The 26,877-nt window shown below is 41.6% G+C and overlaps 1 protein-coding gene across 2 annotated transcripts in view; it reads left to right on the forward strand.

Annotated features, from left to right (window-relative positions):
• The first annotated feature begins 3,722 nt into the window (after positions 1-3,722).
• The window catches only part of CEP97 (centrosomal protein 97), a 36,917-nt gene continuing 13,762 nt past the window's right edge, over positions 3,723-26,877 (forward strand). For both annotated transcript variants that reach the window (XM_025377903.1, XM_025377904.1), the window contains exons 1-8: positions 3,723-4,485; positions 6,355-6,497; positions 7,135-7,293; positions 8,614-8,715; positions 11,547-11,660; positions 12,208-12,374; positions 24,639-24,803; positions 26,627-26,760. In XM_025377903.1, the coding sequence (XP_025233688.1) occupies positions 4,443-4,485; positions 6,355-6,497; positions 7,135-7,293; positions 8,614-8,715; positions 11,547-11,660; positions 12,208-12,374; positions 24,639-24,803; positions 26,627-26,760 (1,027 nt within the window). In that variant the 5' untranslated portion in view covers positions 3,723-4,442. The remainder of the gene's footprint in view (positions 4,486-6,354; positions 6,498-7,134; positions 7,294-8,613; positions 8,716-11,546; positions 11,661-12,207; positions 12,375-24,638; positions 24,804-26,626; positions 26,761-26,877) is intronic.

Raw genomic sequence — 26,877 nt, forward strand, 5'->3', positions numbered from 1 at the left:
TTTTTTTTTTTTTTTTTTTTTTTTTTTGAGACGGAGTCTTGCTCTATCGCCCAGGCTGGAGTGCAGTGGCCGGATCTCAGCTCACTGCAAGCTCCGCCTCCCGGGTTTACGCCATTCTCCTGCCTCAGCCTCCCGAGTAGCTGGGACTACAGGCGCCCGCCACCTCACCCGGCTAGTTTTTTGTATTTTTTAGTAGAGACGGGGTTTCACCGTGTTAGCCAGGATGGTCTCGATCTCCTGACCTCGTGATCCGCCCGTCTCGGCCTCCCAAAGTGCTGGGATTACAGGCTTGAGCCACCGCGCCCGGCCTGGGACATACTTATATTAAAACATTATTCACTGTTATCTGAAATTCAAGTTTAACTGGGTGTCCTATATTGTTTCCAACAACTGTAACATAACCTCTTGGCGTCTACTTGTAAGGATTTTGTGAAAATTAGAGTCGATATATGTAAACTAGTTATCACAAAGCCTACCGCATAGCAGGAGATAATAATAATAATAACTAATAATGAAGAAAGTTAATATCATTTGGGGCACCTGGATAACCTGTGAATATTGGCAATCTCTCTTTCCATTCCATAGGTCATAGATAAGGAAGCAGGACCAGAAGAGTCTACATATGAATATTAATCAAGGAAGGAGATATTTATAATTTTATGCACCTAAACCTTTGCATGAAGATTTTTTATTGTTAAACCAGGCATGGTGGCCGCCTATAATCCCAGCAATTTGGGAGGCTAAGGCAGGAGGATTGCAACATGATGAGACCTCTGTCTACAAAAAAAAAAAAGAAAAAAAAAAAATTAGCCAGGTATGGTGGTGTACACCTGTAGTCTCAGCTACTCAGAAGGCTGAAGTGGGAGGATTGTTTGAGCCCAGGAGGTCGAGGCTGCAGTGAGCCAGGACTGTGCCACTGCACTCGAGTCTGGGCAACAAAGCAAGACCCTGTGTCAAAAAAAATAAAAAAATTTAAAAAAAAAGATTTTTTATTGTTAAAAAAATTCTCATAGTTTCCAAATCTTTACAGTGTCAAAATTCTTTACATTAGTAACTTCTTCATTTTAAAACTTGAATGAAAACTTCAAAGTTATATTTACTTCTTTCAAATATGATTTCAATCCTAATTAGAAAACCACCTTCATTTTCTCAAGGTAAATTGTACCATCCACAAATGTTCCAGTTTCTTGTCTACCTAGTCTCTTAACTTCCTGTTCTCTAAACTTGTTTATAATACTCTCCTGAAACTGCCGTTGAAGGTTACCAGCCTCTATTACGACAATCTCCTTACTGCCTTCTTCCTTTCAATTCATCCTTGTTATATGAGCAGTTTAACCTTTCTACAACACAAGTATCATTATATCAATCCCTCACTCAAAAACACCAAATGAAAACCAGTGGGATGAACGGTGGGAGGTAAGGTGAAGCCAGATTATGGTGGCCCTTGCAAGTTGAACTTCAAGTGAGAAGTTTTTGAGAGGGGAATAACATGTTAAAAGGCATTGTTTTACTTAGATCATGCCAGTAACTGTGGGCAGATGAATTAGAGATGGCAAAGATCAGGGTAATCAGCTGTTGTAGGGATCAAGTATACTGTGTTGATAGGAAAGTCTTTCTCACAGGGCCTGGGCCTGCCAGAGAGACGTTACCTTACTGAGAGGTTCATAGTCTTAATTAGTAGAATCCTAATTTGGTTTGAGCTTATAGGGTTTAACATACATACAAAATGAGGCAGTTTAAAGTGTAGCAATTTGATTTTAGGCGTAAAAGCTATTATTTGAAGCGCAAAAGAATTTCTGTGCAGTAATTTTAAAGGGTTGCTGAGTCACTTGGGCATGGGAGACCTTGCCCAGGAACATCTGGCTACTCACTTTAAAAGCCGTGACTATACTTAGCTGCATAAAAAGAGTCCTTTGGCCCTTTCCTCTGGATTCCAGGGCAGATGAACCAGGCAAACAATGTTTCTGCTATTGCTATGAACTTGCAGGAACCTGTGCTTCTTAAGTACCTTTGAAGCTTCCAGGACCTCCCTACCAAGTAATTACCTTGCTTAATTGGAAAGAACTGTAAACCCTTTCCCCCAGATCCCTATGGCCTATTCCAGGGAATAAGGGTTAGCAGAGGCAGTATTCAGGCTTGCTTTTTCCCTTCCCTTCCCTTTCCTTCCCTTTCCTTGCCTTCCCTTCCCTTCCCTTCCTTCCTCCCTCCCTCCCCCTTCTCTTCCCCTTCCCCTTCCCTTTTTTTTTTTTTTTGAGATGGAGTTTTGCTCTTACTGTCCAGGCTGGAGTGCAGTGGCATGATCTCGGCTCACTGCAACCTCCGCCTCCTAGGTTCAAGCGATTCTCCTGCCTCAGCCTCCCAAGTAGCTGGGATTACAGGCATGTGCAACCATGCCCGGCTAATTTTGTATTTTTAGTAGAGATGGGGTTTTGCCATGTTGGGCAGGTTGGTTTCGAACCCCTGTCCTCAGGTGATCCTCCCGCCTCAGCCTCCCAAAGTGCTGGGATTACAAGCGTGAGTCACCATGCGCAGCCTGAGATTTACATATTTAAGATGTGATAAAATAGTAATCACAGCTTACATGTGAAGAATAGGCTTCTACTTCTACAGAAAGTAGGTCATTTTTACCTGCCAACCTGTGCCAACTTGCAAGGATACAACAGTGGACAAATCAGTCCTTGCTTTGTTCTTACACATATAGTAAGATTGTGTTTTCTAGGTAAGGAGTTTCTTGGTTAAAAGGAAAACAATCCTAGTCTTAATTACCCCTTCAGAACTAGGAAATTTGTCTTTAGACCAAAACAGCAGGAAACAAGGATTGAAAGGAGTTAAAACAAGTGTAGAGAGATAGGAGAACCCAGGAAAGAGGGAATGCTCAGAGAATCCAGTGCCTGGAAATCTAGAAGCATGAGTTACTAGATTTTCCCAAGCAAAAATGATCAGACTTTGGAGACTGCTGTTTCAGAAACAGAGGAGTTCAGAATAAAGGTTGCAAGGGGAAATCGGAGAGCTGGTAGTAGAAAGCAGAAGCTTTTTGTATACTCTGTTTAGTTTCTCACTTCCTGTGAGCACAACTTTGTTACCAACTGCAGCCTGTGCTAATCTTTTCACCTTTTACTTTTGAACTGTTCAGAGTCTACCCATCAAAAGATGGGTACATTTTACTTCCTCCATCAAGTCTTCACTGAAGATTCCAGATTCCATTTCTTTCTCCATTCCTTGAAATCTTACCGAGTTCAGTCACAATCACACCATTTAGCATGTAACAGTTGTATCAAAAGAAAGAAGGCTCGGCGCAGTCGCTCACGCCTGTAATCCCAGCATTTTGCGGGTCTGAGGCAGAAGGATTACTTGAGCTCAGGAGTTCAAGGCCAGCCTGGGCAAAAAAAAAAAAACAAAAAAAACATTCTCTCTATTAAAGAAAAAAAAAACGTGTGAGCCTGCTTCCTTCCAACTAGGCAATGTAGTTCTTGAATTTGGAGACTATATAAAAATATATTTATATAAATAATATATATATTATATAATAGATCATTATATATATATATTTGGAGACATAGTTTCACTCTTGTTGCCCAGGCTGGAGTGCGATGGTACGATATCGGTTCACCGCAACCTCTGCCTGCCGGGTTCAAGCGATTCTCCTGCCTCAGCCTCCCGAGCGCCTGGGATTACAGGCATGCACCACCACGCCAGGCTAATTTTTTTGTATTTTTACTATAGACGGGGTTTCTCCATGTTGGCCAGGCTGGTCCCGAACTCCTGACCTCAGGTGATCAAAGTGCTGGGATTACAGGCGTGAGCCACTGCGCTCGACCTGGAAATTATATTTTAAAGTTATTTTGGATACTCCCTGGAAAAGTTCTTGGTTCATATTTATACCCCTAAGTCAAAAGATTTGTCAAATATTCAAGAACAATCACTTAAACATACTGTATAAAAGTTTCTATTTCGGCATACTTTACTTTTACTTAACTAATTTTTCAAATAAAATGTATCCACTTTTATGATCTCAACAAGATCGGTCATTCCTATAGCGGAGTTGAAAACTTTCAACTTATTCACAATTATCAAAAGAATGGAGCAGCCCCCACAGAGACTTCCAGCAATGAGTTGTCAAATTCAGTCTGCATTAAGTAGCTTCCTTACAATCATCCCGACAGTAAAAGTGTCAAATTTCGCAAACACCTGGACAAGGAAGTGAAATGATCATCTAATAACGCAGTTAATTCATCTGTCAAATAAGCGAGTGGGCCAGCTTCCCTGAGCTCACTACCCTCAGATTCTAACCCCAGCTTCACAACATTAGGCGTAAGCAGCCAATTGGGCCGTCTGGGAGCCGTGCATCCTGGGAGTTATAGTTTCCGGCTCTCTCCTTCAGACTACAAGCTCCACAGAGCCGCGGGAGGACGGTTGCCTGGTATTATTAGCAAGCAGCAAGTATGGCGGTGGCGCGCGTGGACGCGGCTTTGCCTCCCGGAGAAGGTAAGGCGATCACTACCCGAGTCCTAAGGTTTACTCCATGGAACTGAATTAAACAGTGGAGAGGAGAAAGCCTAGGTTTAGAGGTGCAGTTCTGGACCAGTTCTTTTGATGCGGATCTGTGGTCGTCGCGGCGGCGCGCTACCCTCTGGGAGTTGTAGTTCGCCTGCAGTGCCCAGCTCTCCGGTGTCGCGGTGAGGGCCGAGCGGGGAACTACAGCCCCCAGAAGCCTTCGCGCGGCCCGGCGCCTTGGCTCCCGCGCTCCTGATGCTGAGGAGGCGGTGGATTTCGGGCTGTGATGACCTTTCTTGGCCATTTACTTTGAGTCCTGGGTGCCTAAGCGAAATGTTTGGGATCTCACTCTTTCGCTTCACATATTCCCCTCTCTTCTTGGTTCCTGGAACGTTCAGGAAAACCTTCCCTCAGAGACCGCTGACTAGACTGGCTTTGAACCCTGTCTCGCAGGTGGCCAGTGGCTGTGATAAAATCTAGGGGATGATCCAGAGCCCACAGTTCTGTACTCCTTGTTCTACACACGGGTCCTAGGATTGAGTTTGGTTGCTGCCCAGTGGAGCACAGGAGTGTGTGGGTGCTTCTGTGGCCTGAAGATACCTGCCCCTTTGGGGCGCCGGACGCGAGCTCCTTTTGTTTTGGTTACAGCTCCAAGGCTTGGCAGCAGTCAGTCCTAAATCGGGGACAGGGCCCAGGGGTCGAGGCCCGTTTTCATGGCTTAGACCAGGAGTGCATTTTCTGGGAGCCGTAAATTCTTGGGGGAAGAGTTGGTGGATGGTTCGCAGACCTCTCTGTCGACCCCTTGGAATTGTGTACAAAGGCTGTGCAGTTTTCTGAGGCAGCACACCCCTTTCATCAGATTTTCAGAGGGGCTCACAACTCCTCACATGTTAAGAGCCATTAGACAATGGGAAAATGTTGAAATCCTCCACGAGAGCAATCTGGCATAATTATTTCCTGCAGTAGTCCTGATCCGGGTGTAAATTTGAAATTGGCCGTTTCTCTGGTCCCGCCCTCTTTGGAGATCGGCTTTTCTGAAACCACACCTCTCAAGCCCACCAAGGCTACTTAACTGTTAATAGCAGTTAACATTTACAGAGCACTTTGTAAGACCCAGACAATGTTCTCAGTGCCTTTTTTTTTTTTTTTTTTTTTTAACAGTATCTCATTTTCTCTGTAGAACTACATTTATAAGGCAGGTATTATCCCCACTTTACAGAGTAGAAAAGTGAGCCCAAAAGAAATCAATAATTTGCCTAATATACCACAATGGTTAACTGGTGGAACCAGGGTTTGAACGTCTATGTTATTCTAAAGTGCTTTATTGAGTGCCCTGTGGTAGGAACGGGGCTAAGTACTATTCATATGGTTTCTCTTTTAATTATCATATCAAGCTAGCAAAATGGGTGTATTATCCTATTTTATGGGAGAATTAGTTGAACTATACTTTGATTTTCAAAATCATAGTTTGGGCACTTTAGGGTATGTTGGTAGTTAGGTTGTAAGCTGATGGATCGCAGTCAAAAGTTTAGTAACATTTAAACAATAGTATCTTTACTTAGGCACAACAAATGGAAGTAATCGTTCATATTTAAATGTATATGAAGATTTCCAAAGTATGGAAACTTGAGGAGAATATCACAAATGTAGTTTTAATTTGATATTTCTGAAGAAAAATGAGTAATTCAATCTGGTCATGTAGAACTCAAGATTGCTTTAATTTTACAATGTTGATATTATGCTCTACTTTTTTTTTTTAACTTGAAATGGCATAGATATTTTATAATTCCACCCCTATGCTCAGCTGTTGTACATGTTTTATTTTATTTGTGTTTTCTAACATTTCCGTTTCTTTTCAAGGATCAGTGGTCAATTGGTCAGGGCAGGGACTACAGAAATTAGGTCCAAATTTACCCTGTGAAGCTGATATTCACACTTTGATTCTGGATAAAAATCAGATTATTAAATTGGAAAATCTGGAGAAATGCAAACGATTAATACAGGTAGGTATTGCAATCTGGGAATGGTGACATAGGATCAATTTATTATTAAACAAAACAATAAAATAACCTGACAAAAAGTAACTGTGCAGGCCTAGAAAGCAGTGATTGTTGCCTTAAATTTTTACATGACAGTTTCTTCTGAAGATGAACATATATGTACTACATTGAGAGTAAATTAGAAAAAGAAGCATTGTTAAGAAAAGGAAGCATTTTACTTTTGGCAAAATACTGTGTTACTAAGGTAACCTTTTACCTCGTGATGGGGGTAAAGAGTTCATTCATTCCTTCATTCAAGAAATGGCTACTGAGTCCCTCTTATATGTCTGGCACTGTATTAAGTTTTGACTGAGAGTTTAAGAACACTATTCTCGTGGAACTTACATTCTCAAGTTGTTGCTGTGTTAAATGTCTTAGTAGTTGGAGGAGGTCTGATTGCTCAGCTTTATCTGTATTTTCTATTGCCCAGGAAGAATAACAAAAAACTGATAGTCATACTGTAGAATATTTAGACAATATGTGTGAAATGTACAAAAGGTGTTTGAGAGTGTTTGGCCGTCTAAAACCTTTTAAATCACTTTAATGTGAAATATTTTATATATGTTATTCCTAAAAATAACAATATGTTTCCTTTTTACAGTTATCAGTGGCTAATAATCGGCTGGTTCGGATGATGGGTGTGGCCAAGCTGACGTTGCTTCGCGTATTAAATTTGCCTCATAATAGCATTGGCTGTGTGGAAGGGCTAAAGGAACTAGTTCATCTGGAATGGCTGAATTTGGCAGGAAATAATCTTAAGGTGAATGGTTTCTTTTTTGTTTACAAAACTGTTCTGCATAAAAAAAAATTCAAGCAGTGTAGAAATAAGTCAAATTAAAAAGTGAAAGTACCCATTCCTACTCTGCAGCTTTAATCTCCGTTAAAATAAACTAAAAATAAATCTCATTTTGAAACATATAATATGGCATAATATTCTTTTAAATGTAAACAAAGAATCTATATTGTACCTAGAAAAAAGTAGATCAAACCAGAGTGTTTAGGAGGGAGACTATATCATGCTGAATTAAGCTTTAAGTAAATGTTTAATGCTATACGGGAGAATATGCAGTTTTAAAAGTCAGAAGATCTGAATTCTAGACCTACTTCCACTGCTTAGTAACTGCGTAATTTTGGGTAAATCAATACATATTTCTGTGTCTTATTTTTTGGCATGCTAGCTAAGAGGACTAGATTAAATGATACCAATAGCTGCCTTTTATTAAGCCATTAACGTGTATGAGCTACTATTCTAAGCATTTATCTGTATTAACTTATTCAATCTCGTGACAGCCTATGAAGTAGATATAGACATTATGCATGTTATAAAGGTGAAGAAACTGAAGCACAGAGAAGTTAAGTAACTTGCTCAAGGTCACATAGCTAGGAAGTCGCAGGGCCAGAATTAAGTATGAAACTTTTTGTTGTTAGTTCTATAACTGATTTATTTTATGGCTGTTTGCTTTTAATCTAAACTTGTAAACTCTGTTCTATACCACCAACTGTCATATATTATTACTATGGTTTCTTTTTTTTTTTTTTTTTTTGAGATGGAGTTTTGCTCTTATTGCCCAGACTGGAGTGCAGTGGCGCGATCTCAGTTCACTGCAACCTCTGCCTCCTGGGGCCTCCTGAGTAGCTGTGATTACAGGCACCCGCCCACCATGCCTGGCTAATTTTTTGTATTTTTTTAGTAGAGACAGAGTTTCACCATGTTGGCCAGGCTGGTCTCAAACTCCTGACCTCAGGCTATCCACCCAGCTCAGCCTCCCAAAGTGCTGGGATTGCAGGCATGAGCCATAGCGCCTGGCCATTACTTTGGTTTCTTCAAGCTGTAAAGATCTTGGATGATATGAACTACTTGGTAGCCGTCTACTCATAGAGAGATAATGAAAGTGTAAGTTTATAACCTGACAATCTACTAAATTCTGTTAGTACTGTCCCTTTTTTCTTGCTAAGTTGTTCTACTCTGCTTCTAGTAATAAGAGGAGGTAAGACACTCTTTCAGCTGCAAAGAACTAGGGAATAATTTTATTTTTTGATTTTGTTTTCATTAAATAATGCGATGCTTTTCTTGTGATAGGCCATGGAACAGATCAATAGCTGCACAGCTCTACAGCATCTCGATTTATCAGACAATAACATATCCCAGATAGGTGATCTATCTAAATTGGTATCCTTGAAAGTAAGTATGTTTTCTATGTTATTTGTGAAGTTTTATAGCAAAATACCAAGAGAACGTAATCTCATTGACCAAAAATTAGCCTGCCATGTATGAACAGATTGCTTGCTTTATGCTAAGAATTATGGGCTGGGCACGGTGGGTCATGCCTGTAATCCCAGCACTTTGGGAGGCTGAGGTGAGTGGATGGCTTGAGCTCAGAAGTTCAAGACCAGCCTGGGCAAGATGACAAAGCCCCATTTCTACTAAAAATACAAAAAATTAGTGGGGCATAGTGGTGTTAGCCTGTAGTCCCAGCTACTCAGCTGAAGCAGGATTAGATGAGCCCAGGAGGTGGAGGTTGTGGTGACCCGAGATTGGGTCACAGCACTCTAGCCTGGGCAACAGAGTGAGACTCAGTGTCAAAAAAAAAAGAAATTATGTTAGAATACCAGAAATTAAGTATGAAACTTTTTGTTGTTAGTTCTATAACTGATTTATTTTATGTTAAACTGGTCATTGTAGTTAAGGTTAATTTTATTTACCATTCTCTGAACATGATGGAATTCCCTCTATGCCCAACCAACCAATGCTAGTAGCTTTCGTTACTATATATACATAATGTTTGGTGAGGTTGAGATTAGTCATTCCTGAATTTGAGTCTGTCTGTATTTTTTTTGAAACAAACAGTCTTGCTCTGTCACCCAGGCTGGAGTGTAGTAGTAGAATCTCACTCGACCTCCCAGGCTCAAGTGATCCTTTTACCTCAGCCTTCCCAGTAGCTAGGACCATAGGCATGTGTACATCACCACACCCAGCTAATTTTTTGAGTGTTTGTAGAGATGAGATCTTTTTTTTTTTTTCTTTTAGATGGAGTTCTGCTCTGTCACCCGAGCTGGAGTGCAGTGGTACAATCTTGGCTCGCTGCAGCCTCTGCCTCCTGCGTTCAAGTGATGCTTCTGCCTCAGCCTCCCGAGTAGCTGGGATTATAGGCGCCCACCACCACACCTGGCTAATTTTTTGTATTTTTAGTAGAGGCAGGGTTCATCACATTGACCAGGCTGATCTTGAACTCCTGACCTCACATGATCCTCCTGCCTTGGCCTCCCAAAGTGTTTTGATTAGAAGCCTGAGCCACTGCACCTGGCCAGAGATGAGATCTTACTATGTTGTCTAGACTGGTCTCAAACTTGTGGAATCAAGCAGCCCTTCTGCCTCAGCCTCTCAAAGTGTTAGGATTACAGGCGTGAGCCACTGAGCTGACCAAGTCTGTTTTTTTTTTTTTTTTTTTTTTTGAGACAGAGTCTTGCTCTGTCACCCAAACTGGAGTGCAGTGGTGCAATCTCGGCTCACTGCAATCTCTGCCTCTCAGGTTCAAGCGATTCTCCTGCCTCAGCTTCCCGAGTAGCTGGGGCTACAGGTGCATATCACCACGCCCAGCTAATTTTTGTATTTTTAGTAGAGATGGCATTTCACCATGTTGGCTAGGGTGGTCTTGAATTCCTGACCTTGTTATCTACCTGCCTTGGCCTCCTAAAATGTTGGGATTACAGACTTGAGCCACGGCGCTCGGTCCTAAGTCTGTTTTTTTTTTTTTTTTTTTTTTGCATTCAGGATTGCTGTTTTTAAAGTAATAGGTGTTAGTTAATTGTCAAAATTAATTTCACTTAAAAAAAACATGTAGCATATAGCACTTTTTATGGAGGGGAATGTATCATGCAGTCAAATAAGTAACAGTTGAAATCACAGTCTTGAAAAACATATGTAGGACGTTTTAAATATAGTTGCCTCACTGTATATTATTAGCATCAGATAGCATCAGATATATTCATTAAGCCCTAGAAGCAGTATCTTAGTTCAGTTTTTCCCAGACTTTAGCAGAAATCATTTTTAGCAATAATTATTCTAAACAATTTGATGTAGCCAGATACTGTTCTGATAGATGCTAAGAGAATTCAAATGAACCAAAGATGATTGAATTTTTTTTTTGTTTCTGGAATAGAAGCCTGTTTATCTGATCAGAATCCTGGGTGTTCAGTTTTGGGTTTATTCTTGGTTGTTGCTGACTTAATATGAATCAGCTTTATCTGCAAGTAACACATTCTACCTTCCCCTGGTTTTTAGTTACCTAGAGAATACAGTTGCAATTATGGTTGTAGGTTATCACTCTCTTTTTTGGAAAATTTGCTTTATATGTGGTTTTAATGACTTTTTTTTTTTTTTAATTTGAGACACCAGAGTCTTGCTGTCACCCAGGCTCAAGTGCAGTGGTGCAGTCATGGCTTATTGTAGCCTCGACCTCTTGGGCTCAAGCGATCCTCCTACCTCAGCACCCCCAGTAGCTGGAACTACAGGTGCACCCCATCATGCCTGGCTAATTTTTTGATTTTTAGTAGAGACCAGGTCTCACTATGTTGCCCAGGCCAGTCTCAAACTCCTGGGCTCAAGCAATCCTCCCTCCTTGGCCTCACAAAATGCTGGGATTACAATGCAAGTGGGTGGCATGAGCCACCACTTGTGGCCTCTATTTTGATATTTTAAAAGAAAATGAACAAGTGTGTTAGAAATTGCTCAGTGTCTCATAACTTAAATCTCACAGCATGCCTAGTTGCTATGCGAAGCATATGTTTTTGGACAAGTCTTTAAAATATCGTTAGGATGTTGATATGAAAGCAGAGTTGGACCAGAAGATCATCAAGGACCCTTGTAGCATTAACAGTCTTTGATTTGTGTGTGATGAGAAATAAAATAAAGTAGATTCCTTTATTCTTATATGTACCACTTTGGTGTTGTCACAATAGGCCAATTTATTTGTAATCTTTTCATTTGTAATTCATACTGTTTTTACTTTCAAGACCCTGCTTTTACATGGAAACATCATCACCTCTCTTAGAATGGCACCTGCTTACCTACCCAGAAGTCTTGCTATACTTTCTTTGGCAGAAAATGAAATCCGAGACTTAAATGAGGTAAAATTTGAGGGTATTTTGTGAGATTCAGGAAGTTGGAAAGCCTAGGAAAGACACAGGAAAGAGTTGTGAGCTTACTTTTAGACTGTGAGCATCTTGGAAGAAACTGCCATTCAGATGAAACGCTTGACTCTAGATGATCGTTATTTTTTTTTCCACTTTTCCTTAGTGTCAGTGGGTTATTAAGGTCTAATTTCCTTTGTAAAGCTGTAATTATCATTCCACTGGGAGGCAACTGATGGTAGAGGGACATCTACGTTATAAGGGTTTATAAGACTCCCTGTCCGCATTTCCTGGCTGCTGTGATGTTTTTAAAATAGGGTTATTTCTGCTAGGAAACAGTGCTGATACTCGCCAAGGGATTTTGTGCAGCAGGGACAGATGGCTGTATTGTTGAAACTTTGGAAGTCAATGGACACTTGTCACTTTTCAGAACAAGAGGGAAATTATCACATTCTCAAATGCTGCCAAAGATGTGTAATCAGTGGAAACCTTGTGCTTGACACTGAATAGTCCTTTTGTTCAACAAAAATATCTTTTGTTCCAGATCTCTTTTTTGGCATCCTTAACTGAATTGGAACAGTTGTCGATTATGAACAATCCTTGTGTGATGGCAACACCATCCATCCCAGGATTTGACTATCGGCCGTACCTCGTCAGCTGGTGCTTAAACCTCAGAGTCCTAGATGGATATGTGATTTCTCAGAAGGAAAGGTGAACATGCCCTCTTTAACATCACAAATGTTACTGAAAAGACCATTTCTAGTTTACTACAGATTAATAGAGTATTTCTTAAAATGTGCATTTAGAAATCAAGAGTATTAGTGCAGTCATATAGCAGACTATGTGCTGGTCATTTAGGATTTTTTGTCATTTCCAAAAAAGGATAAGAAATAAATATTGGCCTGGTGCAGTGGCTAATGCCAGTAATCCTTGTGCTTTGGAAAGCCGAGGCAGGAGGATCGCTTGAGCCCAGGAGTTTGAGACCAGCCTGGGCAACATAGGGAGAATGCATCTCTAAAAAAGAAAAATTAGCTGGGCATGGTGGTACACACCTATAGTCCTAGCTGCTTAGGAAGCTGAGGTGGGAGGGTTGCTTGAGCCCAGGAATTTAATGTTAACAGTGAGCTATGGTTGTATCATTGCACTCTACCTTGGGTGACAGAGTGAGACTCTGTCTCTGAAAAAAAAAAAAAAAGAAATCTCGGCCCCAGAGGTTGGAGCTAGTAGTCTTAGTGCCCTACATACAACAATTTGATTTCTAAAAATTCTTTTGTTAATCAGTTGTTTGGAGCTTGGAACACTTTTACTTAAAACCATCATGTTATAGATCCTGTGTAGGATCTCAGATCAGTCTCGCAAAAGCTTGTAATATATTAATCTTTCACATATATAGGGGCTGTATTTTTTTTTTTCATTTTATTTTCTATTTATCTTCCAGCCCCAAATGTCATGTAAGGGCAGTATTAGTAACATCATAGAATTCTCCAAATACCCATTATAATGATAACTCTGGGAAAATGCAGAGTTTTAATTTGGAACTAGTAGCAGACATGGTGATTGGTCCACCTCTCCTTTTTTCTTTTATTGAGCTGGAGTTTCACTCTTGTTGCCCAAGCTGGAGTGCAATGGTGCGATCTCCGCTCATTGCAACCTCCACCTCCCAGGTTCAAGCGATTCTCCTGCCTCAGCCTCCTAAGAAGCTGGAATTACAGGCATGTGTCACCACGCCCAGCTACTTTTGTATTTTCAGTAGAGACAGGGTTTCTCCATGTTGTTTAAGCTGGTCTCGAACTCCTGACCTCAGGTGATCCACCCACCTTAGCCTCCTGAAGTGTTGGGATTACAGGTGTGAGCCACCGCACCTGGCCAGGTCCTCCCCTTCTTATACCTGTGAGGCAGCAGAAGCAAGATTTCCCCTATCTGTAGATCATTAATAGTTTCTGTGGCTTGGAGCTGGGATCCCTGCAGAATGGAGTCTTCTGGATCCTGGTACATGATCAGTGGAATGAGAGCTTTAGGGGAGGTAAGGAACTAGGATATGGGAAGGAGGGAGTGGAATTGGGATAGTGAGAGTTGAGATGACTTTATTCTCTCTACTATGCTTCATTTCACTTTTTCCTCTCAGTATGTACATACATGCATTATGGACTCAACACATACATTCTCCGTCACCTTTTTTTGTTCTTCTCTACTACAGACAGTAGTTATTTCAGGAGTTTCCTGATGGGAGGATGGGTGGTAGATTACAGAGTGTGTCTCCCTTCTCTGTCTCTCTGCTGTTTTGCATAGTTTCTGAGTAAAGCAGGGGGCCGTGAGGAATAGCAGCCAAGAACTAGATAGTGGTGGTGCTGGTGTAGGGTGAGGGACATATGTCAGGTCTAGTTTGCCTACCAGAAAGGGTGGCTTTTTTTTTTCCTGCTGTTAATGTTGCTCTGAGAATAAACCTTATTTTGTTTCAAACTGTGACTAGTTCTAGATCTGGAATATGGGTTTACTTGGATAATCCTCTCTACAGTTGTTGACTTTTTCTATTGGAGTAGTACTGGCAACATTTTCATGTCTGAGAAGCAGCATGGTGATGTGGGCAGAGATAAAGGGTTTGGTGTAAAGAGAGACCCACAAAGAGAGGTGAGACCTGGTTACGAGAGACAGGGGAAAGCTTCACTTTTTTCTCTGCTATCTATTAACTGTGTGGCTTTGTCAAGTTCCTTAGGGCTTTTCTGAGCCTAAGTTTCCTCATCTGTAAAATGTGAATAGTAGTACTACCTAGCTTTCATGGATGTTAGGATTAAGGATGATGTATAGAACATAGGACTGGTCATATAGTAGGTGCTTAATAAATGGTATTATTTTATAAGGATAGAGACTAAAGGTTGAAGAGTTTGTTGAAACTAAAGAGAGTGTTAAAGGAGGCAGAAAATATTTGTTGATTGGATAAATAATGATAAAAAAGTCTGTGTTTCTATACTGTGGAAATGGTTTTATTCCAAGTGACTTTAAAGTGAATTTGAATCAGCCGGGCACGGTGGCTCAAGCCTGTAATCCCAGCACTTTGGGAGGCCAAGACAGGCGGATCACGAGGTCAGGAGATCGAGACCATCCTGGCTAACACGGTGAAACCCCGTCTCTACTAAAAAATACAAAAAACACTAGCCGGGCGAGGTGGCGGGCGCCTGTAGTCCCAGCTACTACGGAGGCTGAGGCAGGAGAATGGCGTAAACCCGGGAGGCGGAGCTTGCAGTGAGCTGAGATCCGGCCACTGCACTGCAACCTGGGCAACAGAGCAAGACTCCGTCTCAAAAAAAAAAAAAAAAAGTGAATTTGATTATTTTTTGAGCTTTCTCCATAATGCTTTGCAAACATTTAATTTCAGAGACTTCAGGAGATAGGGAAGAATGGGCTCCCACCTGGGGTAGCCTCTCTCTCTGGGGTTGTCCAGCACTAAAGAAGTGTTGGGGGGGGGGTGGCTGGCAAGATGGCTGAATAGCAACAGCTCTGGTCTGCAGCTTCCAGCAAGATCAGCGCAGAAGGCGGGTGATTTATACATTTCCAACTGAGGTACCGGCTCATCTCATTGGGACTGGCTAGACAGTGGTGCAGCCCACAGAGGGTGAGCAGAAGCAGGGTGTGGCGTTGCATCACCTGGGAAGCACAAGGGGTCAGGGAGCTCCTGCCCCTACCCAGGGGAATCTGTGAGGGACTGTGCTGGGAGGAACAGTGTACTCTGGCCCAGATGCTAGGCTTTTCCCATGGTCTTCGCAACCCTGCACGCCAGGTGCCTGTGCTGCTGGGGCCCTGGGTTTCAAGCACAAAAGTGGGCGGCTGTTGGGCAGAGACCAAGCTAGCCCTACGAGTTTTTTTTTCATACCCCACTGGTGCCTGGAACACCAGTGAGAAAGAACCATTCACTCCTCTGGAAAGGGGGCTGAAGCTAGGGAACCAAGTGGTCTAGTGCAGCGGATCCCACCCCCACAGAGCCCAGCAAGCTAAGATACACAGGGATGAAATTCTTGCTGCCAGTATAGCAGTCTGAAGTCGGCCTGGGATGCTCGAGCTTGCGGGGGGAGGGGCATGTGTCTTTACTGAGGCTTGAATAGGTGGTTTTCCCCTCACAGTGTAAACAAAACCTCCTGCAAGTTCAAACTGGGCAGAGCCCACCGCAGCTCAGCAAAGCTGCTGTAGCTGGACTGCCTCTTTAGATTCCTCCTCTCTGGTCAGAACATCTCTGAAAGAAAGGCAGTAGGCCCAGTCAGGGGCTTATAGAGAAAACTCCCCATCTCCCAGGGACAGAGTACCTGGGGGAAGGGGCAGCTGTGGGCGTAGCTTCAGCAGGCTTAAACATTCCTGCCTCCTGGCTCTGAAGAGCGCAGTGGATCTCCCAGCACAGCACTTCAGCTCTGCTAAGGGACAGATTGCCTCCTCAAGTGGGTCCCTGATCCCCGTGCCTCCTGACTGGGAGACATCTCCCAGCAAAGGTTGACAGACACCTCATATTGGAGAGCTCCGGCTGGCATTTGGTGGGTGCCCCTCTAGGATGAAGCTTCCAGAGGAAGGAACAGGCAGCAGTCTTTGCTGTTCTGCAGGCTCCGCTGGTGATAGCCAGGAAAACAGGGTCTGTAGTGGATGTCCAGCAAACTCCAGTAGACCTGCAGCAGAGGGGCATGACTATTAGAAGGAAAACTAACAAACAGAAAGGAATAGCATCAGCATCAACGAAAAGGAAGTCCCCACAAAAACCCCATCTGAAGGTCACCAACATCAAAGACCAGTGGTAGATAAATCCACGAAGATGAGGAAAAACCAGCGCAAAAAGGCTGAAAATTCCAAAAACCAGAATGCTGCTTCTCCCCCAAAGGATCACAACTCCTTGCCAGCAAAAGAACAAAACTGGATGGAGAGTGAGTTTCATGAATTGACAGAAGTAGGCTTCAGAAGGTGGGTAATAACAAACTCTGCCAAGCTACAGGAGCGTGTTCTAACCCAATGCAAGGAAGCTAAGAACCTTGAAAAAAGGTTAGAGGAATTGCTAACTAGAGTAACCAGTTTAGAGAAGAACATAAATGACCTGATGGAGCTGCAAAACACAGCACGAGAACTTTGTGACGCATACACAAGTATCATTAGTTGAATTGGTCAAGAGGAAGAAAGTATATCAGAGATTGAAGATCAACTTAATGAAATAAAGCATGAAGACAAGATGAGAGAAAAAAGGATGAAAAGGAACGAACAAAGCCTCCAAGAAATATGGGATTATATGAAAAGACCAAACTTACATTTGATTGGTGTATCTGAAAGTGACAGGGAGAATGGAGCCAAGTTAGAAAACATTCTTCAGGATGTTATTCAGGAGAACGTCCCCAACCTAGCAAGACAGGTCAACATTCACATTCAGGAAATACAGAGAACACCACAAAGATACTCCTTGAGAAGAGCAACCCCAAGACACATAATCGTCAGATTTGCCAAGGTTGAAATGAAGGAAAAAATGTTAAGAACCAGTGAGTAAAGTCGGGTTATAAAGGGAAGCCCATCAGACTTAACAGCATATCTCTCTGCAGAAACCCCACAAGCCAGAAGAGAGTGGGGGCCAATATTCAACATTCTTGGAATTTTCAACCCAGAATTTCATATCCAGCCAAACTAAGCTTCATAAGTGAAGGAGAAATAAAATCCTTTATAGCAAGCAAATGCTGCGAGATTTTGTTACCACCAGGCCTGCCTTACAAGAGACCCTGAAGGAAGCACTAAACATGGAAAGGAAAAACCGGTACCAGCCACTGCAAAAACATACCAAATTGTAAAGACCATGAACACTACGAAGAAACTGCATCAATGAACGGGCAAAATAACCAGCGAATATCGTAATGACAGGATCAAATTCACACACACCAATATTAACCTTAAATGTAAATGGGCTACTAGCCCCAATTAAAAGACACAGACTGGCAAATTCGATAAAGAATCAAGAATCATTGGTGTGCTGCACTCAGGAGACACATCTCACGTGTAAAGACACACATAGATTCAAAGGGATGGAGGAGGAATATTTACCAAACAAATGGAAAGCAAAAAAAAAAAAAAAAAAAAAAAACAACAAAAAAGCAGGGGTTACAATCCTAGTCTCTGATAAAACCGACTTTAAACCAACAAGTATCAAAAAGACAAGGGCATTACATAATGGTAAAGGGACCAATGGAACAAGAAGAGTTAACTATCCTAAATTTATTTGCACCCAATACAGGAGCACCCAGATTCATAAAGCAAGTTCTTGGATACCTACAAAGAGACTTAGACTCCCACACAAAAATAGTGGGAAGCTTTAACACCCCACTGTCAAAATTATATCAATAAGACAGAAAATTAACAAAGATATTTAGGACTTGAACTCAGCTCTGGACCAAGCAGACCTAATAGATATCTATAGAACTCTCCACACCAAATCAATAGAATATACATTCTTCTCAACACCACATCACACTTACTCTAAAATTGACTGCATAATTGGAAATAAAACATTCTTCAGCAAATGCAAAAGAACAGAAATCATAACAGTCTCTCAGACCACAGTGCAATCAAATTAGAACTCAAGATTAAGAAACTCACTCAAAACCGCACAACTACATGGAAACTGAACAACCTGCTCCTGAATACTACTGGGTACATAATGAAATTAAGGCAGAAATAAGTTTTTTGAAACCAATGAGAACAAAGACACAACATCCCAGAATCTCTGGTACACATTTAAAGCAGTGTGTAGAGGGAAATTTATAGCACCAAATGCCCACAGGAGAAAGCAGGGAAGATATAAAATCAACACTGTAACATCACAATTAAAAGAACTAGAGAAGGAAGAGCAAACAAATTCAAAGCTAGCAGAAAGCAAAAAATAACAAAGATCAGAGCAGAACTGAAGGAGATAGACACGAAAAACTCTTCAAAAAAATCAATGAATTCAGGAACTAGTTTTTTGAAAAGATCAACAAAATAGACTGCTAGCAAGACTAATAAGAGAGAAGAATCAAATAGACATAATAAAAAATGATAAAGAGCATATCACCATTGATCCCACAGAAATACAAACTACCATCAGAGAATAAACACCTCTACACAAATAAACTAGAAAATCTGGAAGAAATCGATACATTCCTGGACACATAGACCCTCCCAAGACTAAACCAGGAAGAAGTCAGAGCCCTGAATAGACGAATAACAAGTTCTGATATTGAGGCAATAATTAATAGCCTACCAACCAAAAAAAGCGTAGGACCAGATGGATTCACAGCTGAGTTCTACCAGAGGTGCAAAGAGGAGCTGGTACTATTCCTTTTGAAACTATTCCAAACAATAGAAAAGGAGAGACTCCTCCCTAACTCATTTATGAGGCCAGCAACATCCTGATACTAAAACCTGGCAGAGACACACACAAAAAAGAAAATTTCAGACCAGTATCCCTGATGAATATTAACGCAGAAGTCCTCAATAAAATACTGACCGAATCCAGCAGCACATGAAAAAGCTTATCCACCATGATCAAGTTGGCTTCATCCCTGAGATGCAAGGCTGGTTCAACATAACGCAAATCAATAAATGTAATCCATCACATAAACAACCAGTGACAAAAACCACATGATTATCTCAATAGTTGAAGAAAAGTCGGTCGATAAAATTCAACACCCCTGGCGGGGCACAGTGGCTCACGCCTGTAATCCTAGCACTTTGGGAGGCCAAGGTGGGTGGATCATGAGGTCAGGAGTTAAAGACCAGCCTGGCCAAAATGGTGAAACGCCATCTCTACTAAAAATGTAAAAATTAGCCAGACGTAGTGGTGGGCACTTGTAATCCCAGCTACTCAGGAGGCTGAGGCAGAGAATTGCTTGAACCCGGGAAGTGGAGGTTGCAGTGAGTCGAGATCAAGCCACTGCACTCCAGCCTGAGCGACAGAGCAAGACTCCATCTAAAAAAAAATTCAACACCCTTTCATGCTAAAAACTCTCAATAAACTAGGTAGTGATTGAACGTATCTCAAAATAATAAGAGCTATTTATGACAAACCCACAGCCAATATCATGCTGAATGGGCAAAAGCTGGAAACATTCCCTTTGAAAACTGTCACAAGACAAGGATGCCCTCTCTTACCACTCGATTCAGCATAGTATTGGAAGTTTTGGCCAAGGCAATCAGGCAAGAGAAACAAATAAAGGGTATTCAGATAGGAAGAGAGGAAGTCAAATTGTGTTTGCAGATGACATGATTGTATATTTGGAAAACCCCATCGTTCCAGCCCAAAATCTCCTTGAGCTGATAAGCAACTTCAGCAAAGTCTCAGGATACAAAATCAATGTGCAAATATCATAAGCATTCCCATACACCAATAATAGACAAACAGAGAGCCAAATCATGAGTGAACTTCCATTCACAATTGCTACAAAGAAACTAAAATACCTAGGAATACAACTTACAAGGGATGTGAAGGACTTCTTCAAGGAGAACTACAAACCAGTGCTCAAGGAAATAAGAGAGGACACAAACAAATGGAAAAACATTCCATGCTCATGGATAGGAAGAATCAATATTGTGAAAATGGCCGTACTGCCCAAAGTAATATATAGATTCAGTGCTATCCCCATGAAGCTACCATTGACTATTTATTTTTTTGAGATGGAGTTTCACTCTTGTTGCCCAGGCTGGAGTGCAATGGCACAATCTTGGCTCACTACAACCTCCACCTCCTGGGTTCAAGTGATTCTCCTGCCTCAGCCTCCCTAGTAGCTGGGATTACAGGCATGCGCCACTACGCCTGGCTAATTTTGTATTTTTAGTAGAGATGGGGTTTCTCCATGTTGGTCAGGCTGGTCTGGAACTCCCAACCTCATGTGATCTGCCCGCCTCGACCTCCCAAAGTGCTGGGATTATAGGCATGAGCCACCATGCCCGGCCGGAGTTTTCAGTTTTTAAAGTCTGCCCATCTTGGATGTTATTTGCTAAGAACCCCCAGGTTAAAGTTCTCCATTTTGAAATGTATCCTAGATTCTTTGATAACGTCCTGTAGCAAGATCTTGATTTGAGTGTATGTGTCACCCAAAAGAGTAATTTGAGCAGTAACCAAACCTTGTGGTGCTTTGGCTGAGCCGTTTCTCAGAGTTAAGCACACCTGTGGAGAGACGAGCATCTTCGTGTGGCACCTCAGTGTTTGGAGTTCTTTCCGAATGTGTTTAGATCTGTTTTACTATTGACAGGACCTTGCACAAAGCTATAACTCTATTGCTTAGTTGGAGATCTTATGGGAGCAAAACCTTGGAGAAAGTTAATATTCCTTTTTAAAATTATTTAAGTTGAAATTCCTAGTGCTAGATATTTTTCTTCTTAATTTTTAGAGATAGGGTCTCGCATTGTTGTCTAGGCTGGAGTGCAGCGACAAGATCACAGCTTACTGCAGCCTCAACCTCCCAGGCTCAAACGATTCTTCTGCTTCAGCCTCCCGAGTAGCTGGGAATACAGATGCTGCCATCAAAAAAACATTAGCCTAATTTTTAAAACTTTTTTGTAGAGATGGGTTCTTGCTATGTTGCCCAGTCAGGTCTGGAACTCCTGGGCTCATCGGATCCTCCTGCCTCAGCCTCCCAAAGTGCAGGGATTACAGATACAAGCCACTACACCTAGCCAATATTCTTTTTTAAAAGGGATATTTCAAATACATAGGAAGTTAGAATAACATAATGAACATCAGTGTACCCACCGTGCAGCTTCAACAATTGTCAATATTTTACCGGTCTTGTTTCATTCCACGTTTTTTGTTGGAGTATTTTTAAAGCAAATATCAGATATCCTTTTATTCAGTACTCCTTTTTTTTGGGAGACAGAGTTTCGCTCTTGTTGCCCAGGCTGGAGTGCAGTGGTGCTATCTCGGCTCACTGTAACCTCTGCCTCCTTGCTTCAAGCAATTCTCCTGCCTCTGCCTCCCTAGTAGCTGGGATTACTTTTTTTTTTTTTTTAAGACACAAAGCAGGTTGTTTTAAGTTCCCTTTCTTGATAGTTGTTACTTCTTGTTTTAAGTAAATAGTTCCTTCACTTTCAAGAGTGGAATCATCATCCAATGACTTGAAATTAATATGTTAGAGGCCAGGCATGGTGGCTTATGCCTGTAATCTTAGTGCGTGGGAAGGTCAATGCAGGAGGATCACTTGAAGTCAGCAGTTCAAGACCAGACTGGGCAACATAGTGAGGTCCCATCTCTAAAAAAAAAAAAATAATAAAAAATGAAAAAATTAGCTGGGTATGGTGGTGCATACCTGTAGTTTCAGCTACTTGGGAGGCTGAGGTGGGAGGATTGAGTGAGCCCAACAGTTTGAGGCTGTAGTGAACCATGATAGTGCCATTGCATTCCAGCCTGGGTGGCAGAGAGACCTTGTCTCAAAAAAAAAAAAAAAAAGATTAATATATTAGAGCTGAATGAGTCTTAATTTTGTTTTTTGTTTTTTAATTGAAAATGGTATTTTAATTGACAGGGAGGTTTTTTTTATTTTGTTTTTTTCCTAGGATTTAATATAATTTGTGTAGGGATATCTTTATTGATGAATTCATGTGAAGCAAAGTGGAAAAACATCTTATAGCAGTTGACAATCTACAGTTTGTGTTTTTTTCCCCCACAAAAACTGGAATATTCAAGCTCGAGCCCTTTCCTCTAGTCTCTTAGTTTCGCTTTTCTGTCTTCCCATGGTACAGATCATCTATAACTTAGAAATATTGCTTGCTGGGAAATACTAAAGTTGGTGATTGTCTTCTACTCTGGACCTATTTTTGTACAACCTTTCAACAAGCCATTTGTTTGGCAGGAGAATGTATGGAAACTTAGAGCGGATTTCACGAAGATTCTAAATGATTTTGATTTAGTCCACAGGGATATTTCCATGGAAGGAATGCTTCTTTTTTTTTTTTTTGAGAAGGAGTCTCGCTCTGTCGCCCAGGCTGTAGTGCAGTGGCGCCATCTTGGCTCACTGCAAGCTCCGCCTCCCGGGTTCACGCCATTCTCCTGCCTCAGCCTCCTGAGTAACTGGGACTACAGGTGCCCGCAACCACACCCAGCTAATTTTTTTGTGTTTTTAGTAGAGACGGGGTTTCACTGTGTTAGTCAGGATGGTCTCAATCTCTTGACCTTGTGATCCATCCACCTCAGCCTCCCGAAGTGCTGGGATTATAGGTGTGAGCCACTGCGCCCGACCCATGGAAGGAATACTTGTAATTATTTTTATTAAATAAACTGAACTTTTTTTTTTTTTTTTAAAAGAAAACAGAGTCTTGCTTTGTTGTCCAGGCTGGCTTCAAACTCCTGGGCTCAAGCAATCCTCCACCGGCCCTACAAAGTGCTGGGATTACAAGTGTACGCCACCACACCCGGCCCTTGCTTCATCTTATACCTTCACTCACTCTCCCTTCTATACTATTTTGAAGCCAATCTCAGATTAGATATCATTTCACCTGTTAGTATTTCAGTATATGTCTCTAAAAGAGAAGAACTCTTAAGGAAACAACCACAATGCTATTATCACATCAAAAAAAATTTAACAAAGTGCCCTAATATCAGATATTCAGTGCTTACATTTTCAGTCCTTATAAATGAATTTTGTAGTTTAGAAACAGAATTCAAATAAGGCTTTATGTCACAATTGGTTGATATATTTCTTAAGTTTCTTTCTTCTCTGTTTAGCATCTTAAAGCAGCAATATATTATTATGGCATGCTCTGTAGGTTGGCTGTGCTGACTGAGTGGTTCTTCCTTGGGGCCTCCTGGGCTTGCACTCAGATCACAGATGGGGCTAGAGTCATCTGAAGGCTTAACTTGGCTAGATGTCCAAGATGACTCTCTTGAATCTCTCAATCTATCTATCTCTCTTCTCTTTTATTTTCCTTGCTTTCTTTTCTCTCGCTCTCCCTTGCTTTTCTTTTTTTCTTTTGGTTGTAGTTGAAGAAGTCAGAGTATTTGTCCTATAGAGTTTCCCATTATCTGCTCATTTTGCCAGCTATGTCCGTGTGTCCTTTGACATGTTCCTCTCTCCTGTATTTTCTGTAAATTGGATATGGATGTTTGCTCAGATTCAGGTTTTTTTTTTTTTTTTTTGAGGGGAGGACTATAAGGTTGGTGCAAAAGTGATTGGAGTTTTTACTTAGTGGGTTCTGTTGGGAGGCATACAGGGTCTAGTTTTCTCTTGTGTTATTAGTAGCTATTAATGATCAATGCCTAAATCTGCTAATTCATTAAGGGTTGCAAAATGGTGACATTCTATCATTCTTTTTTTTATTAGTTGGAATACTATGAAGTAACTATCTGGTTACGCATTGGCATAGTTTGTGTAGGAAAGATAGAATTAATAAAGAGTTGGTGGTTCACTAGTATCCTCTAACTGTGACCAGTTCACTTTTGTTTGTTTTTTTGTCTTTTTGGTTTTTTTTAGAGATGAGGGTCTTGCTATGTTGCCCAGGCTAGAGTGCAGTGACTGTTGACAGGTATGATTATAGAGCACTATAGCCTCAGACACCTGACCTCAAGTGATCCTCCCACTCCAACCTCCTGAGTAGCTGAGATTACACATGCCACCATGCCCGGCTAGTTGTTTTTTTCTTTTAACTGTCATTATGAACTAATGGATTTAAATGCAGTGCATCTATTTAGGCATTTCAGTGTGACAGAGTGAATGGAGAGAATGCTCATTGCTTCCTTGAAAATGATTTAAAAATATTTGGGACCATTAGTCCAAGCTCAATGGAAGTGCCCCTAAGCAAGAAAAAGGGGTTAAAACATTGTTAGAATGAGGAATATGAGTCAGAATGGTAGATTAAAAAAAAATTGAGTGAATTTTATTTATGAAAAACATCCAGTGGTGTTATAAAGGTAAGTTAAGAAGGAAGATCATTGTTGCCTGACAATGTATATTGACTATTCTCGTGCCCTCTCCTCTTCTTTATGTTCCTCAATTCCAGCTTGAAAGCTGAATGGCTCTATAGTCAAGGCAAAGGGAGAGCATATCGGCCTGGCCAGCACATCCAGCTTGTCCAATATCTGGCTACAGTCTGCCCCCTCACTTCTACACTAGGTCTTCAAACTGCAGAGGATGCCAAACTAGAGAAGATTCTGAGCAAACAGAGGTGAACACGTTTATTTCTAACAACTGATGAATTCACAAGTTAAAATACCTCTGAGTCTTTGCTATGGTGATAGTAAGCCTGAGGCAAGTGCTGTGGTCCACATTTCTGGACACTCAGTCCCCTTGTCACTGCAGCAATTTCTGTAGGGAAGCTGAATCGTGCACTGCAAACAGCCAAACAATCTGGCATGGGGGAATACAGGGTTTTTATGTTTGTTTTTTGTTTTAAAGACAGAGTCTTGGTCTCTTGGTCTGTGAGTAAAGCAGCGCAAAGATAGGTCACTGCAGCTGCAACTACACGTACATGCAACCGTGCTTGGCTAATTTTTTGTAGAGATGAGGTCTCACTTTGTTCCTCAGGCTGATTTTAAACTCTTGGCTTCAAGCAGTTCTCCTGCTTCAGCTTCCTAAAGTGCTAGGATTACAGGTATGAGCTACTATACCAGGAAACGGGATGGGATTTTTAAAAAATATATTTGTTCTTTTTTTTTTTTTTTTCTTAAGACATAGTGTCGCTCTGTTGCCCAGGCTGGAGTGCTGTGGTGTGATCTCGGCTCACTGCAACCTCCACCTCCCGGTTCAAACGATTATTGTGTCTCAGCCTTCTTAATAGCTGGGATTACAGGCATGTGCCACCACACCTAGCTAATTTTTTATTTTTAGTAGAGGTGGTTTTTCGCCAGGTTAGCCAGGCTGGTCTTGGACTCCTAATCTCAGGTGATCTGCCCGCCTTGGCCTCCCAAAGTGCTGGGATTACAGTCATGAGCTACTGTGTCTGCCCTTGGCCCACCCCGCCCGCCCGCTTTTTTTTTTTTTTTTTTTTTTTTTGAGGCAGGGGCTCACTTTGTCACCCAGGTTGGAGTGCAGTGGTGGTCTCAGCTCCCTGCATCCTCAGTCTCAGCTCCCTGCATCCTCAGTCTCCTGGGCTCAATTGATCCTCCCTCTTCAGACCCCCAAGTAGCTGGGACTATAGGCATGCACTACCATGCCCTGGCTCATTTTTTATATTTTTTGTAGAGACGGGGTTTCATCATGTTGCCCAGGCTGATCTTGAACTCCTGAGCTCCAGTGATTCACCTGCCTTGGCCTCCCAAAGTGCTGAGATTACAGGTGCGCGCCACCATGCCCGACCTACTTGTTCCTTAATGTAGGTGTTTCTTGTGGGTTTTTGGATACTTAAGAGGTGTATCTGCCTTCAAAGGTACAGTGAAAAAAAGAGAAAAAGTATTGCCAGAAGCTTTTTTTTTTTTTTTTTTTGAGACGGAGTCTCACTCTGTCGCCCAGGCTGGAGTGCAGTGGCTGGATCTCAGCTCACTGCAAGCTCCACCCCCTGGGTTTATGCCATTCTCCTGCCTCAGCCTCCCGAGTAGCTGGGACTGCAGGCGCCCGCCACCTCGCCCGGCTAGTTTTTTGTATTTTTTAGTAGAGACGGGGTTTCATCATGTTAGCCAGGATGGTCTCGATCTCCTGACCTCGTTATCCACCGGTCTCGGCCTCCCAAAGTGCTGGGATTACAGGCTTGAGCCACCGCGCCCGGCCAGAAGCATTTAATATTTACTTTCTTTATCAGAGATCCTGCCTTTAAATGTTTTTGTATGTGTATATGTGTGCATAGGAGGGTATCTGTCTTTGCAATTACAAAATAAGTTTCTTAACCTTCTCTATGCAGTGCTTTCAAATGAGGATTTATAATTTGGCAGTAATTAAAAGTACCTACTTTGAGAACTTGTAAACTTCTGCCTTTTTGACATTGTTACTTAGGAAGCAGAAAATCTTTCTTTTTTTGGTTTGTGTTAAATCAGAACAGATGTTATTGATTTTTAGGTTTCACCAGAGGCAGTTGATGAACCAAAGCCAAAATGAAGAGTTGTCTCCTCTTGTTCCTGTTGAAACAAGGGCATCCCTTATTCCTGAGCATTCAAGCCCTGTTCAAGATTGCCAGATATCCCAGGAAAGTGGTAAGAAATTAATTTATCTCTGATCCCTTTTCTCCAAGTTGTTTAATTTTCCTGGCATCATAAAGCAGAAAAAGGTGCATATTTTCATAATTTTTTGTTAGTTTGCTAACTTCAGTA

The sequence above is a fragment of the Theropithecus gelada genome, chromosome 2 (assembly GCF_003255815.1).
Source record: "Theropithecus gelada isolate Dixy chromosome 2, Tgel_1.0, whole genome shotgun sequence".
Taxonomy (NCBI): Eukaryota; Metazoa; Chordata; class Mammalia; order Primates; family Cercopithecidae; genus Theropithecus; species Theropithecus gelada.